At 44.4% G+C, this 14,365-nt stretch overlaps 1 protein-coding gene across 2 annotated transcripts in view; it reads left to right on the top strand.

Moving 5' to 3' along the window:
- The first annotated feature begins 3,363 nt into the window (after nucleotides 1-3,363).
- PTBP1 (polypyrimidine tract binding protein 1) overlaps nucleotides 3,364-14,365 on the top strand; it is a 48,654-nt gene continuing 37,652 nt past the window's right edge. For both annotated transcript variants that reach the window (XM_066634784.1, XM_066634786.1), the window contains exons 1-2: nucleotides 3,364-3,442; nucleotides 10,919-10,949. In XM_066634784.1, coding sequence (XP_066490881.1) covers nucleotides 3,435-3,442; nucleotides 10,919-10,949 — 39 coding nt within the window. In that variant the 5' untranslated portion in view covers nucleotides 3,364-3,434. The remainder of the gene's footprint in view (nucleotides 3,443-10,918; nucleotides 10,950-14,365) is intronic.

Raw genomic sequence — 14,365 nt, forward strand, 5'->3', positions numbered from 1 at the left:
TGGGAATATGAGCACCTGCACAGGACAAGGTGGAGGCCATACAAAATTGGGAGGTTTCCATTACAAGGACGAAGAACATAAGAAGAGACTTGCAGAGTCAGGCCAAGGATCCATCTAGTCCCACTTCCTGTATCTCATTGTGGCCTATTCAATGCATCTTAGAGCACATCAGCAACAAGATACCTGTATTCTGTTGCCCCTCCATTGCACCTGGCATTCAGAAACAGTCTACCTCTAAAACCCAGAGGTTGCAGCCATCATGACTTATAAACTGATTAGTCTAGGGCCAAATCCTATCCAATTTTCTAGAACCAATGCAGCCATGCCAATGCAGTATGCACTGCATCCTGCAGGTGGGGGGGGGGCAATCTCAGAGGCCTCCTCAAGGTAAGGGGACATTTGTTCCCCTACCTTGGGGCTGCATTGTGGCTGCATCAGAACTGGAATGTTAGATAGGATTGGGCCCCTAATCCAGTGGTGCCCAAACTTTTTCAATTGGCAGCTCCCTTGACCTACTGGGCCATTGGTCATTGCTCCTCACAACCCTATGCATGCCTGCTTAGATGGGGTTTACTCCCAGGACAGTGTTTATAGAATTGCCACTTTATGCTTGGGTGGCCATCATTTTACTCTTCCTTTAGGCATGATCTGAAGAGAAAACACATCCACCTCAAAATTCCTATGGGTCTGTAATATAAAGGAGCCTATAGTAGGGAAGAAAGAGGGAGACATTTGTTGGGTTCCCTCTTCCATTACCATTAAAAAGAAACTGACCTGCATGTGATTAAACTGGGTAGGATTTTAGAATCCTCTGTGTTAAAGACCCATATGAGAAAATGAGAAATAGGAAAAGGTGGTGTGAGTTCTACCCAACTAGGCTGCTTAACCCATCACCTCCATTCACATATCCTTTCCCAAGTGTCACAGTCATCCTATTAATTCTTCTGAAACAATAGAGAATGGCTGAAGGGAGGTGTGATTCAGTTTTCCCCATCAGTTAGTGAATAAGGAAATATCTCTGTTCCAATCTTCTGTGGTTGATAGGTGCACTGAACTAAAGGGCCTGTGGGCGACACACCCAGAAATGCAAATCAAACTTTGCCATATTTCTATAACTTTCCCTGAACATGAGCTTGCGTTGGACAAGTCAACATGTTACACAAGAGACAATTATAACTGATGTTAGGTTTGATTCTTCTCGTTCATTCTCCCAATTCAATTGCTACATCTCGCTTTCAATTTTGTAATATCTTTTTAAATTCTCTTCCCCATTCCACTCTTCTCTTTTAATGCAAATAAAACTTAGTCACCCATGCGTGAATTGTTTCAATGCTCTTTGGCTTGGCCTTCCTGCCTCTTTTTCCTCTCCACCCTTCTTCTCTTATGAATTCTTCTTCTTTTTTCATATATTCCATGTCATCATGTTACTCTTCAATTCAGCTCTTTGCATTGGCTCACTCTTTTTTTCTTGCTTTCTCAGTTCCAGTTCAAACATTTGCTCATTTTGAAATGCCTTCGTTCTTTTGTTTTGTGTGCTCTGACTATTGCTGTTAACTAGGGCCATTCCCTTTCTTATGATGACTGAACCTGGCAAATCATTCACTGTTTTGTTGGAGATGCCTTGTTACAAGGTTTGTTATCAAGAGGTAGCTGTTAAATGGAGCACCTTTGCTCAGCAGCAGGCTACCTTAGAGCAGGGGTGTCCAAACATTTTGGTAGGAGGGCCACATCATCTCTCTGACACTGTTGGGGGGAGCGGGGGGAAGAATTACTTTACATTTAAAATTTGAATAAATTTACATAAATGAATATATTAAAGATGGAACTTATATGAATGAATGAAGATCTTGCAGTAGCTCAAGGCCTATAAAGCCCTTGCACAAAGCAAGGCCAGCCTTTCCTTTGCTGTCATTGCTGTATCACAGATGTGAAACAGCAAGTAGTGGAGGGAGCCCTTGTCCCACCGCTCAGGTGAGAGGTCGAACAGTTGTCGACAACTGAGAGCAGTTGTGTTGGACCAGCATGGGCTCCACCACTCATTTGAGACTGGGGGATCCCCGCAGGCTGGATTGGGAGTCCCCGAGGGCTGCAAGTGGCCCTCCGGGTTGGGGTTTGGGCACCCCTACCTTACAGGATCAAATACTGAAAACATACAAAACATTCCTGCTCTCCTTTGTGAGCTTTCTGGGGACAGTTGGCTGGATGCTGCTGAAAACATGATGCTGGATTTGATGGATCTACTCCAGTCTGATCCAGCAGTGCTCTTCTTTCTACAGCAGGGCGATCAGCACCTATTAGCCATGAAACTAAACACATTGCTTCTGCTCATGGAGGTTTCATCTCTGAATACTAGATGCCAAGAAGACATGAGTGAGCGAGTTGTTGTTGCCTTTATGTCTTGCTCATGGGCTTCCCAGAGGAACCTGGTTGGAAACAGGAGGCTGATCCTGTAGAGTTCTTTTTGGTTAACCCCAAAGGGAAGCCATACTGTGTTTGTATGTATTGCAACCTTCCTTGAATCTCCTTTCTCAAGTGCAAACCCCGCGGAGTGCGTGGGTTGAGTGTGCTTGAGGAACTCACAAGGCAGTGGCGCTGCTTTTCAAATGATTCTGGCAGGGAGGCTCTGCCTCACCAGCCCCCACCCACCAACCACACATCCATGCAATATTTGAAGCACAGGTCTCTGCCCCAAGCAGCCTACAGTCGAGAACTTGAGGCAAGGGCATGCACAGAGGATGCTATTTTTAAATAAAAGCATTAATCATATGACTGCATTATAAACTACTGATAAAGCAGAAAGACCAAGGAAAAGGAACCCCCAGCGAAGCTCTCCTTGTCCTGAGTCAGAAAACTGCACGCCCACTTTGAGTGGAACTCATCACTTGGTCTTTCCTCTGGTCCCACCTGCAACTGCGTCAATGCGGAAGTGCCTGGCCTTGCCAGCTCTCAAAATGGCTGCTCCGCTCCAACGCCCACATCCAACATGTCCGCCGCTCTCAGGTCACCGCCGCTCCAGCGTCACTTGCCCATAACCGACATGGCTCTCGGCGCCCAGGGGCCCACACTCAAAATGGCGGCGCTTGCCCTTTGCTAACATGGCCGCCAAAGCGGCTTCACCTTCCGCTCCCGAGATGGCTCCGCGCGCTTCACTCGGCCAATCGCCGCCCGCACCGGCGTTATGTCCCGCTTTACGCTCCCTCTTAGCCAATCAGGGTCTCGTATCCGGTCGAGCTCAGTGACGCTACTAAGTTTTGCCAGGCGCTTCATGAGACCGACAGGTACACCGGCCAATAGGGTGGCGGGGCCCAAGGGGCAAGCGAGGCGGGGCCGGTCCGCGCCGCCATTTTGTGAGTCTATATAACACGTCGCCGTTGGGTTCGCTCTTGCTATTCCGGCGCGTCCACTCCGTTCCCTTCGGGTCGCCTTCGTGTGCCATGGACGGGTGAGAGCCTGAAATGGGGGGGGGGGAAGGACGGTTTGTGTGGAGGAGCCCCCTGGGGGGAGGGGCCTCGCCTCTCCACTCCTCCTGAGGCGACTCTCCTCCGCCCCCTCACAGAGCTGCCTTCGCTCGGAGGGGCCGGGCCGAGTCTGTGTGGGGGGCTGAGGGCTCCTTCCTCGTAACTTTTCCCTCAAAGGCCGTTTCCAGAGGCGGGAAGGGGAGCACCGTTGCGCGCGCGCCCGCCTCAGGCGGGTCCCCCCTAGCTGTCCCCTCCCCCTTACTCCCACGCGCCACGTCCCGCCTTCCCTCGGTGTCCCAGCCCGCGCGCGCTGGCTCTCCTGTGTTCTAATCGCGCGCGCGCCCGCCCATCCTCTGAGCGTTCCCAGCGCGCGCGCCTCCTCGATCTCAACGTTCTGAGCGTCCTCGGCGGCGCTCGCGCGCCCTACTTGAAAGTTCCACGCTGTGCGCGCGCGCACTTCGCAGCCCCCCCTTCTCAGCTTGTTCAATGTTCTAAGCCTCAGGCGCGCGTGCTGCTCCTTGGCTGTGCCTTGGAGGTCTGCAGTTGGGGCAGGCAGGCAAGCAAGCAGCTCTCCCTTTTGCTTCCTCCTGCCCCTTATCGATGCATCTTTTCCGCTCCAAGGAACTTCTCCTTGGGAAGTGTGTGTCTGCTGGGTGCCCTCTGCCTCGTGCTGCCTTCCCCACACCTTCCTCTTTCCTTCCTCCTATTAGGGCTCCCCCCCCAGCCTGTTGCTTGAGTGCCTTAAGGAAGCAAAAGAAGTGGGGCTGGCATAGAGAGAGGGGAGAGGCCCATTAGCACGTGGACAGCAGGCACTTCTTCCCCTTTCATTTCTGTGGTTCTCAAACTTTTTAGCACTGGGACCCACTTTTTAGAATGACAGTCTGTCGGGACCCACCGGAAGTGGCATCATCAAGCCGGAAGGACAAGCCTGTTCAAAGGACAAGATCTGTCGCATTTCCCCAAGCGCAGTCACATACCATGGCAGCATCAAGTCTAGTATATTATAAATAAAATTTCAGGATCCACCTGAAATTGGCTTGTGACCCACCTAGTAGGTCCCGACCCACAGTTTGAGAAACACTGGTGTAGGGGAAAGTAGGGCGGGGCAGTAGGGGATTCATTAATCCCCCCCACTAAGAAGAGAAAGGAATATAAAAAGTGAATGAGATATGGTAATTGTGAAGAAGAGAATCCAGTGGGGTTCCCAGCCACCCTTTTAATACACTTGCATAGTGGGACCTGCCTGTGATTGGGCTTCTCTCTCAGGGTGACCAGATATCATAACCACAAAAGAGGACAGGGCACCCCAAAAGGTAGGACATTCCCAAAAAATGTAGGGCATGACAAAAGCTAAAAACACTTGTGTATTTATTTCATGGTTCTGTAACTGAAATGAGTTTTTGTAGGCAGGCACCTTTGTGTAGACAACCCATTTATGCTCTTCCCCTTTCTAGGCACATGGAGAGTGTGTATGTAGCATGTTTCAACTTTACCCTGGACTATGGTGAGATGGGCAGCCATGAAACACATTAACTTTACTCTTTGTACCTGGATAGTTACAGAGCTGCCTCCTGCATTCCCTTCTCTTAAGACTTCTTTAATCGACATTGTTGATTAGACAAATGTCTAATTGACATTTGAAGACCATTTATTTACAGTGTCGAATTTGTAGATGGCCCCTCTGGCCAGAAAGTATTGCTTGCAGGCAACTTGGCAGCAAATATGGACAAAACTGCTGTTCCTTGCCCAACAAATTACTAAAGGGCATATGTGAGTAGGTGGTAGAGAAGCCTCTTTCTGGAGCACTCACCCAATAAAACATGCCATACTACATCAGGGAAAGTTATTTGAAACTTCTATGGACTCATTTGCAAAGTTGGATCACATGTCAAAGTAGCATCTAATCCTTCAGTTTCCTTGTTGTTCTCAAAGAGCAAAACTTGTCAGGAATTGCCTATAACTTTATAATACCTTCTAAAGGTCTTAAAAACCACAGTCGAACCACGTAGATGAGTAGCATTTTTTCTTGCGGCTTCCTAGAAGAGTGAGTGAAGGGTATTCAGCACATGTTCCTTTTCTGTATGATTCCCTTGTAGGAATGGGTTCTTTAATCTAACCCATCTTACTTTTCATCTTGTCCATCTATCTGCATGCAGAGGTGTGTGAGACAATCCACTTCTCACTGCTACTTACTGATGGGTCTTATTTGTATTTGCTATAATGTGGTCTTACATTCTGCTTTGTGGTGTCATGCTATTTGTTCCTTTTGTGGACTTCCTGCTCGGCTCTTTTCTTTGTGTCTGGAAGAAATTTCACTTGTTTCTTGTAGCTGGAGGGATGGGACATGAAGTGTTCTGTTCTGCTGCTACATCTTTCTACACACCAGGGAAAAATGTTCTTCTACACTTTGCATGCAAATCTAGACTTTTCCTGCAGGCTAAGATGGGTGGAGGCTTGTTACCAGGGTGAGGAGAGCAATGTCTGCTTGGGGGAGGTGGCTTTAGTTTTGTAAAGTGAATCACCCATAAAGGTGACTTGGAGGCCAAAAATTGCAGAAGGGAAAGGAGGAATGGCAGGTAATTGTGGCTATGTCCAGTGCCAGGTGCTTTGTAATATAATAATTAAGCACCTGAGCAACTTCACATAAATAATCAGCAACCCTTACAGTATTTTTACATCTAATGTTATTCTCCAATAACCCACCTATTCTCTGTAGTACCATAGTATTTTACTGCTATGAGGTGGTTGGTCCTACTGTATGCAGAAATTACATTTGCCATTGGGCCAATTGGATATTGGCCATGTGATGGGGAAGCACTGAGAGCGCACTGGTAAGCTATCCCTCCTGTGTGTACAGAGCTTCTCTGCATGCCTATACATTATCCAGGTAGACTTTGAGCTGTGTTCCTAAACCGGGGGGGGGGGGTGAGAGTCTTCCCAAGTGTAGTGCTTATCAGTGCAGACAAAGTTGTATGTATGGGGAACATGGCTTAACATTGCATTCTCAGTTCCCTTGTATTGAGTTGGCAACCTTCAGTCTCGAAAGACTATGGTATCGCACTCTGAAAGGTGGTTCTGGAACAGCGTCTAGTGTGGCTGAAAAGGCCAGTTCGGGAGTGACAATCCCTTCCACACTGGGAGCAAGTGCAGTCTGTCCCTGGTCTGTCTCCCTGGCTATGGGCCTTCCTTCTTTGCCTCTTAGCCTCAGACTGTTTGCCAAGTGTCTCTTCAAACTGGGAATGAATATAATTTCTTTGTTTAGGAACAATGGACAAAGTCTCTCTAGTTCAGAGAAACCCTGTTCATTTGGGGAGCATGACTTAGTAATATGCTGTCAGTTCATTGTGTGGAGAGTACCAGTGTGTACATAACTTTTCAACAGGGCTTTTGTCATCCCATAAAATTTCACAAATAGATGGGCTGAGAGCTTAAAAGGTACCAGTAGTTTTCTCCCTGTGTGTTGGCAACCAAGTGCACACATCAGCCCTACAAAGAGCTGAAAAGGCAACAGTTCTTAGGTGCTAGTATGACTATTGACTGCCAGGGTAACCAGGTGTCTGGAACTATTCTGGTGTGGTGTGTTGATAACAGCAAATAGTCAGGTTTTCTGTGTCCAATTCCAGTCTCTCGTCATCAGTTAAACCTTTTGCTAAGCAATTTGCTACACTGAATCTATCTCTTCTGGGTGGTGAGGTACACTTCAACTCAGTGATTTTCAGCCTTTTTCATCTCGCAGCATACTGACAAGGCACTAAAATGGTCAAGGCACACAATCAGCTTTTGACAATTGACAAGGCATACCCATTGACAGCAGTCATATTCCCCAGTGGCCCTACTAACAAATGACCCATCACCAAACTCTTGTGACAACTTGCAGATCATCCACAGCACACCAGTGTGCCATGGCACAATGGCTGAAAATGGCTGCATTTAGCTCTTGCCCCTTATGAGTTTGGCTGCTTGAAAAACTAGATTTGTTATCATATGGTTTAGGTTGCAATTCTAAACACTCTTGAAAGTAAAATCCAATCATAAGTCTTCCCAAATAAATGTCTAGAATCATTCTGTTGTATGTTGGGTCAGGAACACACCATCCTAAAGAGTACATCTCAAATCAACCTGTATGTTTCCTGGCATTTATATCTATACATGCTTCAGGCTATTCAGTTTTATTAATCATAAATGCATTTTTGTTAAATGTGTTCACTATAGTCCAATAGTTTCCAAACACCAACTGATTATCTTTACTCTTTGCAGATGGTGGTTGACTGCATAGCTGTACTTAGTAGCCCTTGGGCTGACTACCAACATGTGCTTGGTAACCCACCACTGTTCATTTAGTTACATTAATTCTCACACAATGGCTCTGCCTGTTTGTCTGCAATGTTTATGACTGAAGTTACCAACTAGAAGTTTAAGAGAATTATTGTAGTTGAAACTGCTGAAGGCCATCTTGTGTTGCCCTGTTTTCCTAAACTTTCCTGGGGATATAGATAAACTCCTTTTCAGCACGAATAATTCACAAAGTGGTTTACATAATAAAATATATATATATATATATATATATATAGAGAGAGAGAGAGAGAGAGAGAGAGAGATAGTTGAAGGTTTGGTATTGTAGCTGTCCTTTGGAGCAAAACAATAAGACCTAAAATGCAGGCTGAATAATTGATTACCATTCAGTGATCTGGTTTCACATCTGGGTCATTCTTTCAAAATGTAAGTGATAACTTGGTGCCTTGTTGGGGAAGTGAGATGTGGAATTCCTTCTTAGGAAACTTACTGTATTTTTTAGGTTGGCCAGTTAAAATCATGAGCTTTGGCAGTTGCTTCAGATATACAGTGGGCCCTCATTTTCTGTGTGGGTTCCATTCCACACATATAAGGAAAACTGCAGGTGTTGAAATACGCGCTTTTTGGGTCCACTTAAAACCTCCAAAGGTGATTGGAACAGCACTCTGGTTGCTTGTGGAGGCTTTCTGAAGCCTGGAGAGACTGTGCACTGCCACCCATGGCCTCTGTGGGCTTCAGAATGAAGCCCAAAGCACTTTAAATGTGACTTCTTGTTTTTGGTATAAAAACCGGAGTTGTGTTTATAGTGCCCTGGGCTGCATTCTGAAGCCTGCAGAGGCAACCAGAGCGCTGCTCTGGTCACCTTTAGAGAGCATGGGGGACCCAGGTTGGCATCCAAAGATATTGAAATATCTGAATACTGAATCCATGGATATTGTGGGCCCCTGTAAAGCGGTTGTAACTGGCAAAGGTAGTTCACAGCATTTTTTATAAGGAGCTGTTGTGCTTGTTTGCACTTCCCACAGTGCATGACTGTATAAGAAGTGTATGATGATGCAGCTTGCTGATCTGCCTTGAAAACAACAGAAAACTACAATAAAGGCTGGAATTTCTCATGGAACTGTAGAAACAGATAGAACAAAAGTTGTAAAAAGTTTCTAAACAGCTAATTTCAGCGTCTCAGTTTGTTAGTTGAGTTGCTGAGGCACTCGGAACCATCCTTGGATCCCCTTTAAAACTGCTATTCCAAGTCAAGCTGTTCTAGTGTAGATTGTTACTTGTTTGGGCCCCATGTAAGAGAAACAGGAAATAAGAGTCATTGCTTGCAGGGTAACTTTGAGAACTCAAACTTGTAAGTGCTTGCTTGGTCTTTCTGTTTCCCTGGGAATTTCCTCTTGCTGATTTAACAGGGGCAAAGCAGCATCTGCATTTCCAGAATTGGGGGGGGGGGATGTCAGTGAGTGAGTTAGCCCTTTACATACTTTGGATGACTGAGCAGCAGTGTTTAGCACTCCTTGGTTGGGCTTCTTGACTGATAAGCAGATGGATTTAATTAGTCCACTTGAGCCGGCATTCAAGTTCAACAAAACCCATCTGTCTCTGCTGGTGATTCTAAACACAAGTGGGATTGTAAAAATCCTCCATTCCCTCATTTAGCTTTTTAGTGATGGTGCAGTATATGCCACTTGTAGCTTTCCTGGCAGCGAGTCTGGCTTAAGATATGACAGATTCTATTTTGAGGAAGAAATGTGCAAGTATTTGGTGACATGGGAAACACAATTAATTCTACAATAAATATAAAGGCTGGTTTCCTTGAAATTACCAGATGTGCTCTCTAAATGATCAAGGTTACTAGTAAATAACTTATCTTCTAAAATACTTTTACATATATAGAATATGATTTTACATGGAGAGCTGATTGGATTCCTAGATTTGGTTTCTATAATGACAGATGAAAAGAGTATGAAGTGTTTGCCCTGTTAGCACTGCTGAGTGTTATGGATCTCTTGTAGGGTCTGTAATCCCAGGATTCTATGGCAGGAGGTCAGATTGCAGGGACCAAGCTAATGAAGCCAAAAAGAACAAGGCTTGGGGAAAAGAGGGCAGCTCTGGGCTATTTAGTGCCATGGCAGAGGTGGGTCTCCCTAGGGAGGCATTGAAGTCTCCTCGCTCTTCCAAAACTGAATTGTTTTGAGAACCATATATCTGTGTGTAGCTGCACTGAGTACCTCCAAGCCTAACTTCTCTGAAGGATTTAAAACATACCAAGCATCTCCACTCTTCCCTTTGCATCTAGGAATTTGAGATTCTTTCCTTAGTGCACTGGCTTTTAACCCCTGCTAACTGGGCAGAGAAAACTTTTAAAATAGTGGATCTCTTATATTTAGCAGGGGGCGAACTATATTCACTCCAGCGCAGTGTCTCTTCTAGTAGCTGTTTGCTGATGGTGGTCTGCTTTTTAGTTTGCAAGCCCTTTTTGGACAGGGGACCATTTAAAACATTTAGGGGCTGCTTTTTTTTTGAAAGTGTATAGTGGAAATTGGCAGTATTAACAGTTTTGAGGGTCAGATTCTAGAAGACTACTTCTGTGTGTTGCAAATGAAACCTGATGCCTTTTTGCACCTTGTAGAGTAATTGGTCCTGGTCTGCATAATCAAATGCAAGAGCTTCCTTCTGTAGGCTTGGCAGATATGTTGGTGGAGATCTGGGAGTCAGTTGAGATGGGTCTCATTGAGTCACTGTCTCAATGATTTAGGTTAGGAGCAATTAGTCCTCATGAAACTGTTTTAAGCATGTTGGGTTTGATGTCGTTATTTGGCTTTTACAGATTGAGGTGTGGTTGAATCCAGCACCACCATAGAGCACATTTGCCCTTAATGTGGAAGCACTGTAGTGTAAAGACCAGTTGTGTAGCATTCTTGGGAAGATGAGCAAGTGCTCTTCCCTTATTTAGGATGTACTTTGCTGTTGAAAGTACAGTTTCCCATGCATTACATTTCTGAATACCTCTGGCACTTGGATTCTATGACCACCCTAAGTGCATGAGTTCCTCACCTGCTGAGAATTGTGCATTTTGTTCTTTTATTTTTTATATAACAGTCTTGGTTTGATTTATATATATATATTTGCAAACCTACCTAATCTTGTAATCCTTTTTCTCCTTGCAGCATTGTCCAAGATATAACAGTTGGTACAAAGGTAAGCATTTATTTTTCTTGTTTTCATGGCTTATCTCTTTTGTACTGTAAATGGCATCACTGTTTGATCATCTATTTAAGCATGTAAATGACATCACTAAAGCACACTGTTTAAGAATTGGCTTCTGAATCAGTGAAATGGTGTGAGGCAAGTATAGTAGTTGCACAGGAAATGTGTGAAGCTATTGTCCAGTGGTTTTCAAATGGCAGTGGTGAACATTGAGGTTCCTTGGAGACTTCTTATCTCAATGAGAAGCTTGGTGACAGATAGTCTTCCTTGGAAGAGACCTCAGTTGTGCACTACTGATCTTCCTCCTAGCACTCACAGCTGCAGGGAAGTGATATATTTGTTGTGTTCAGACATAACTGGAAACCATTGTTACTTATTGTAAGGTGGGGCTGATTGTAGGGAAGGAGCTTCCAAATCCTAGAAAAGCTCTGTTACCTGTTTATCAGGTGCTTGGATATTTGCTACTAGTGCCTCCATGTTCTGTCTCTTGGTACAGATCTGGCAATAAAAAATGAGATGATGGTCAGTTCTGACTGTTGAATCATTTGTTAGTGCCTGTGAATTAGAAATATTTTTCTAGTAATGCACTTGGTTGTAAATTATCCAGGAAAGAACAGTATGAAACATGTATCTCCTGGCCAACGCTGACCTTGAAGTGCTGCTAACTGCCTAGGTCTTGGAGTATGGGCCTGAACCCCCTTCCTAGCCTTAATAAGCAATGAGCCTAAAATGTCTGTGTACCACTGAACAAATGCCACTGGCTCTGAAATGTGCTTCTTTGTACTGGCTTTGTGAGACCTGTTAGCAAGCGATGTGCTTCGCCAGGCTGGATAGACCTGGTTTTGTGGGCCAGCCAGGATTCTTTGCCATGGGAACAGCAATTATGGCTTTGGGCCGCAGGCCAGGAATGCAAGTGAGGAAATTCCAGCCCTCACTTAGGGCTTTAGTTCAAAGGCTGAAACAAGCTGCCTCTTGGTGGGCCTGTGCTGCAGCAAGCTTGGCCACATATGTGAGCCACATGTGCTGACACACAAAGGGAGATTGACTAACACTTTCACAGAGTCTAAAAAGTATGGGAAACACGTTGGGCATGCAAGCTAGGCCTGACCTAAATGTAAATGTCTTTCAGTTCTCTCCAGTCAGCTAAAGTTCCCCTATAGTTTGCATCTTCAGTGATGCCAAGGTTGGAGCTTTGCGCAGGAGAAATTAGGTGGGAATAAGTTGCTAGAACTATGAAGTTGTAGAGAAGATTGTTTCTCCTTGGAGTTGTAGGTGGGTCATAAATGTTTGAATGCTTCCCTATATAAAATAGAGTAACTCTTGCAAGCAAAACCTTACATTTTTTACAGATTACAGAAGTCTGTGATTACAGATTACATAAATTACAGATTACAGAAGTCGGACCAGAAAAATGCTCCTGACATGCTGGCCTTCTGCTTTGTGTGTCTTATTTGGAGAAAACTAAGCAATGGTCACCCTTGCTTGCAGTTTGAAAGGATATTTACTTGCTATGTTTTTCTACTGCATGTTTAGATCTGGCCCCAATTTGGGGACATTAATGTGTTGGTTAATACCCCCTTTGGAATAAGGGAATTGTCTTATATTTTTGACTGACTTTAATCAGAAGGTGAATCCCACATCCAATCTCTGATCCACTGGGCTGCATTAATACTTTCTTACATAATTTTGCAAGAAATTGAACATAGCTGAAACTTTGTTTAGTTAGTATGTCAGCATGATTGTCTGTTAGTGTTTTGCTAATTAAAATGACTTCGTTTCTTGTTTGCTGCCTTCAGGTTATTGAAACTAATATTACTGTGAGACTTCCTTCTGTTTGAGGCACTCTGACATGAAAGTAACAAACTTGAGTAGCCCTTAATGCAATAATGGCCTTTCAGTGCTAATTGACCACAAACTAATAAGTTACACATTTAAATTAGTAGTAATAAGCAAGCATAAATGAAAAGGTAATTTTAATGAATGTTGGCCTGTGCGACAAAGCTGAGGAAGTCTGCAGGGGTGTCAGTTCACAACATAGTTGATTTGGGTCCTCAGTCCTGTTTAAGTCCCCCTGAAACAGGCTAAATTCAAAACATCATCTCTGGATCATAGGGCATTTGGGAGCCCAATAGCTCTTAACTAAATGATTTTAGAAAATAGAGCTGTGTTGTAACACAAGAAGCTTGTTTGCAGCCCTCATAACAGGCTGTTGGAGAGAATGGAAACCAAATAGTGTGCTGGACTGATCTAGAATGTAGCATGGACACTGCGGCAAAGTTGCTTAGATTCGTCTTATACCAAATAATCATTGGTCTCTCTAACTGACAGCAGCTCTCCAAGGGTTTCAGACAAGGTTTTTCTCACCCCTCTGTACAGAGAATGAGTATTGAACCTGAGACCTTCTGCATACAGACCAGTTGCTCATCTGCTGAGCTAATCTCCCTTCTCATTGGTTGTCATGTTGTTTTTATAGATTCAAACATGCAGATGTGATCAGATAAAGTAACTGGTACTTGAATATGACTACATCCCATAAGTTTTGAGTCTCCTTAGATCATATTCCCACAGCACTGTCAGTCTTGTCCACTATGGAGCCCTGTCCAACCTTGATGTAACATCATTGGTTTACCATACTTGCCCATGTTGCAGTTTCAGATGGAGCTGTTATATGTTTATACTGATCCTGAAAAGTGTCCATTAAATTGAGTTGTTAAAGGAAATATTTGTATGAGCATAAGTGCACATGACTCTAACCCAAAGTGACTTGGAGATTTTTCCACCTTACAATATGTTATAACCATGCACTGTAGTTCAAGAAACTTTTTGGAACTTGGTTAGGACTTATATGTGCTTAACTGAGTAAAGGGATGCTTTCAGGTTTTTATTGCACAGGGCAGTTTTTAATTTAGGTGGGAACCATGTGGAGCCTCATAATTGTAAATGCTGCTAGCAGTTAGCTTGGGTGTGGAGTAACCAGAGTTATGCAGTCATTCTTGTCTGATAGGGTACTTCATATCAGACAAGAATGACTGTGTAACTCTTGTTTCTCTGTGTTGAGGAATTCCTGAGTTGTTTAACAGTAGCCACACCCCTTAGATCTACTCAAAAGGGCAGATTTATTTTATGGCTTGTCTCCATAGTAGCCAATTGGGTTTGGGAGGGAGATCTGAGTAGGAGTTCTGTATTGTTGCTTCCCTTAACTGTAGACAACTATTTTAAAATGGGAAGCAGATGATCAAGTGCTCTGACACAATGCAGGACATACTTTGAACCCCTGTACTTTCACAAGCAGTGGCAGCACATGTAGAACACTTATTGAGGGAATTTACTCCTGTATCTGTCTGGGTTGTGCAGCCTTGTGATGGGGATTAAAACCTCTGAGGGTTTGTCTCTGCATTGCTCTGTGC

The sequence above is a fragment of the Tiliqua scincoides genome, chromosome 8 (assembly GCF_035046505.1).
Source record: "Tiliqua scincoides isolate rTilSci1 chromosome 8, rTilSci1.hap2, whole genome shotgun sequence".
In the NCBI taxonomy this organism is placed as follows: Eukaryota; Metazoa; Chordata; class Lepidosauria; order Squamata; family Scincidae; genus Tiliqua; species Tiliqua scincoides.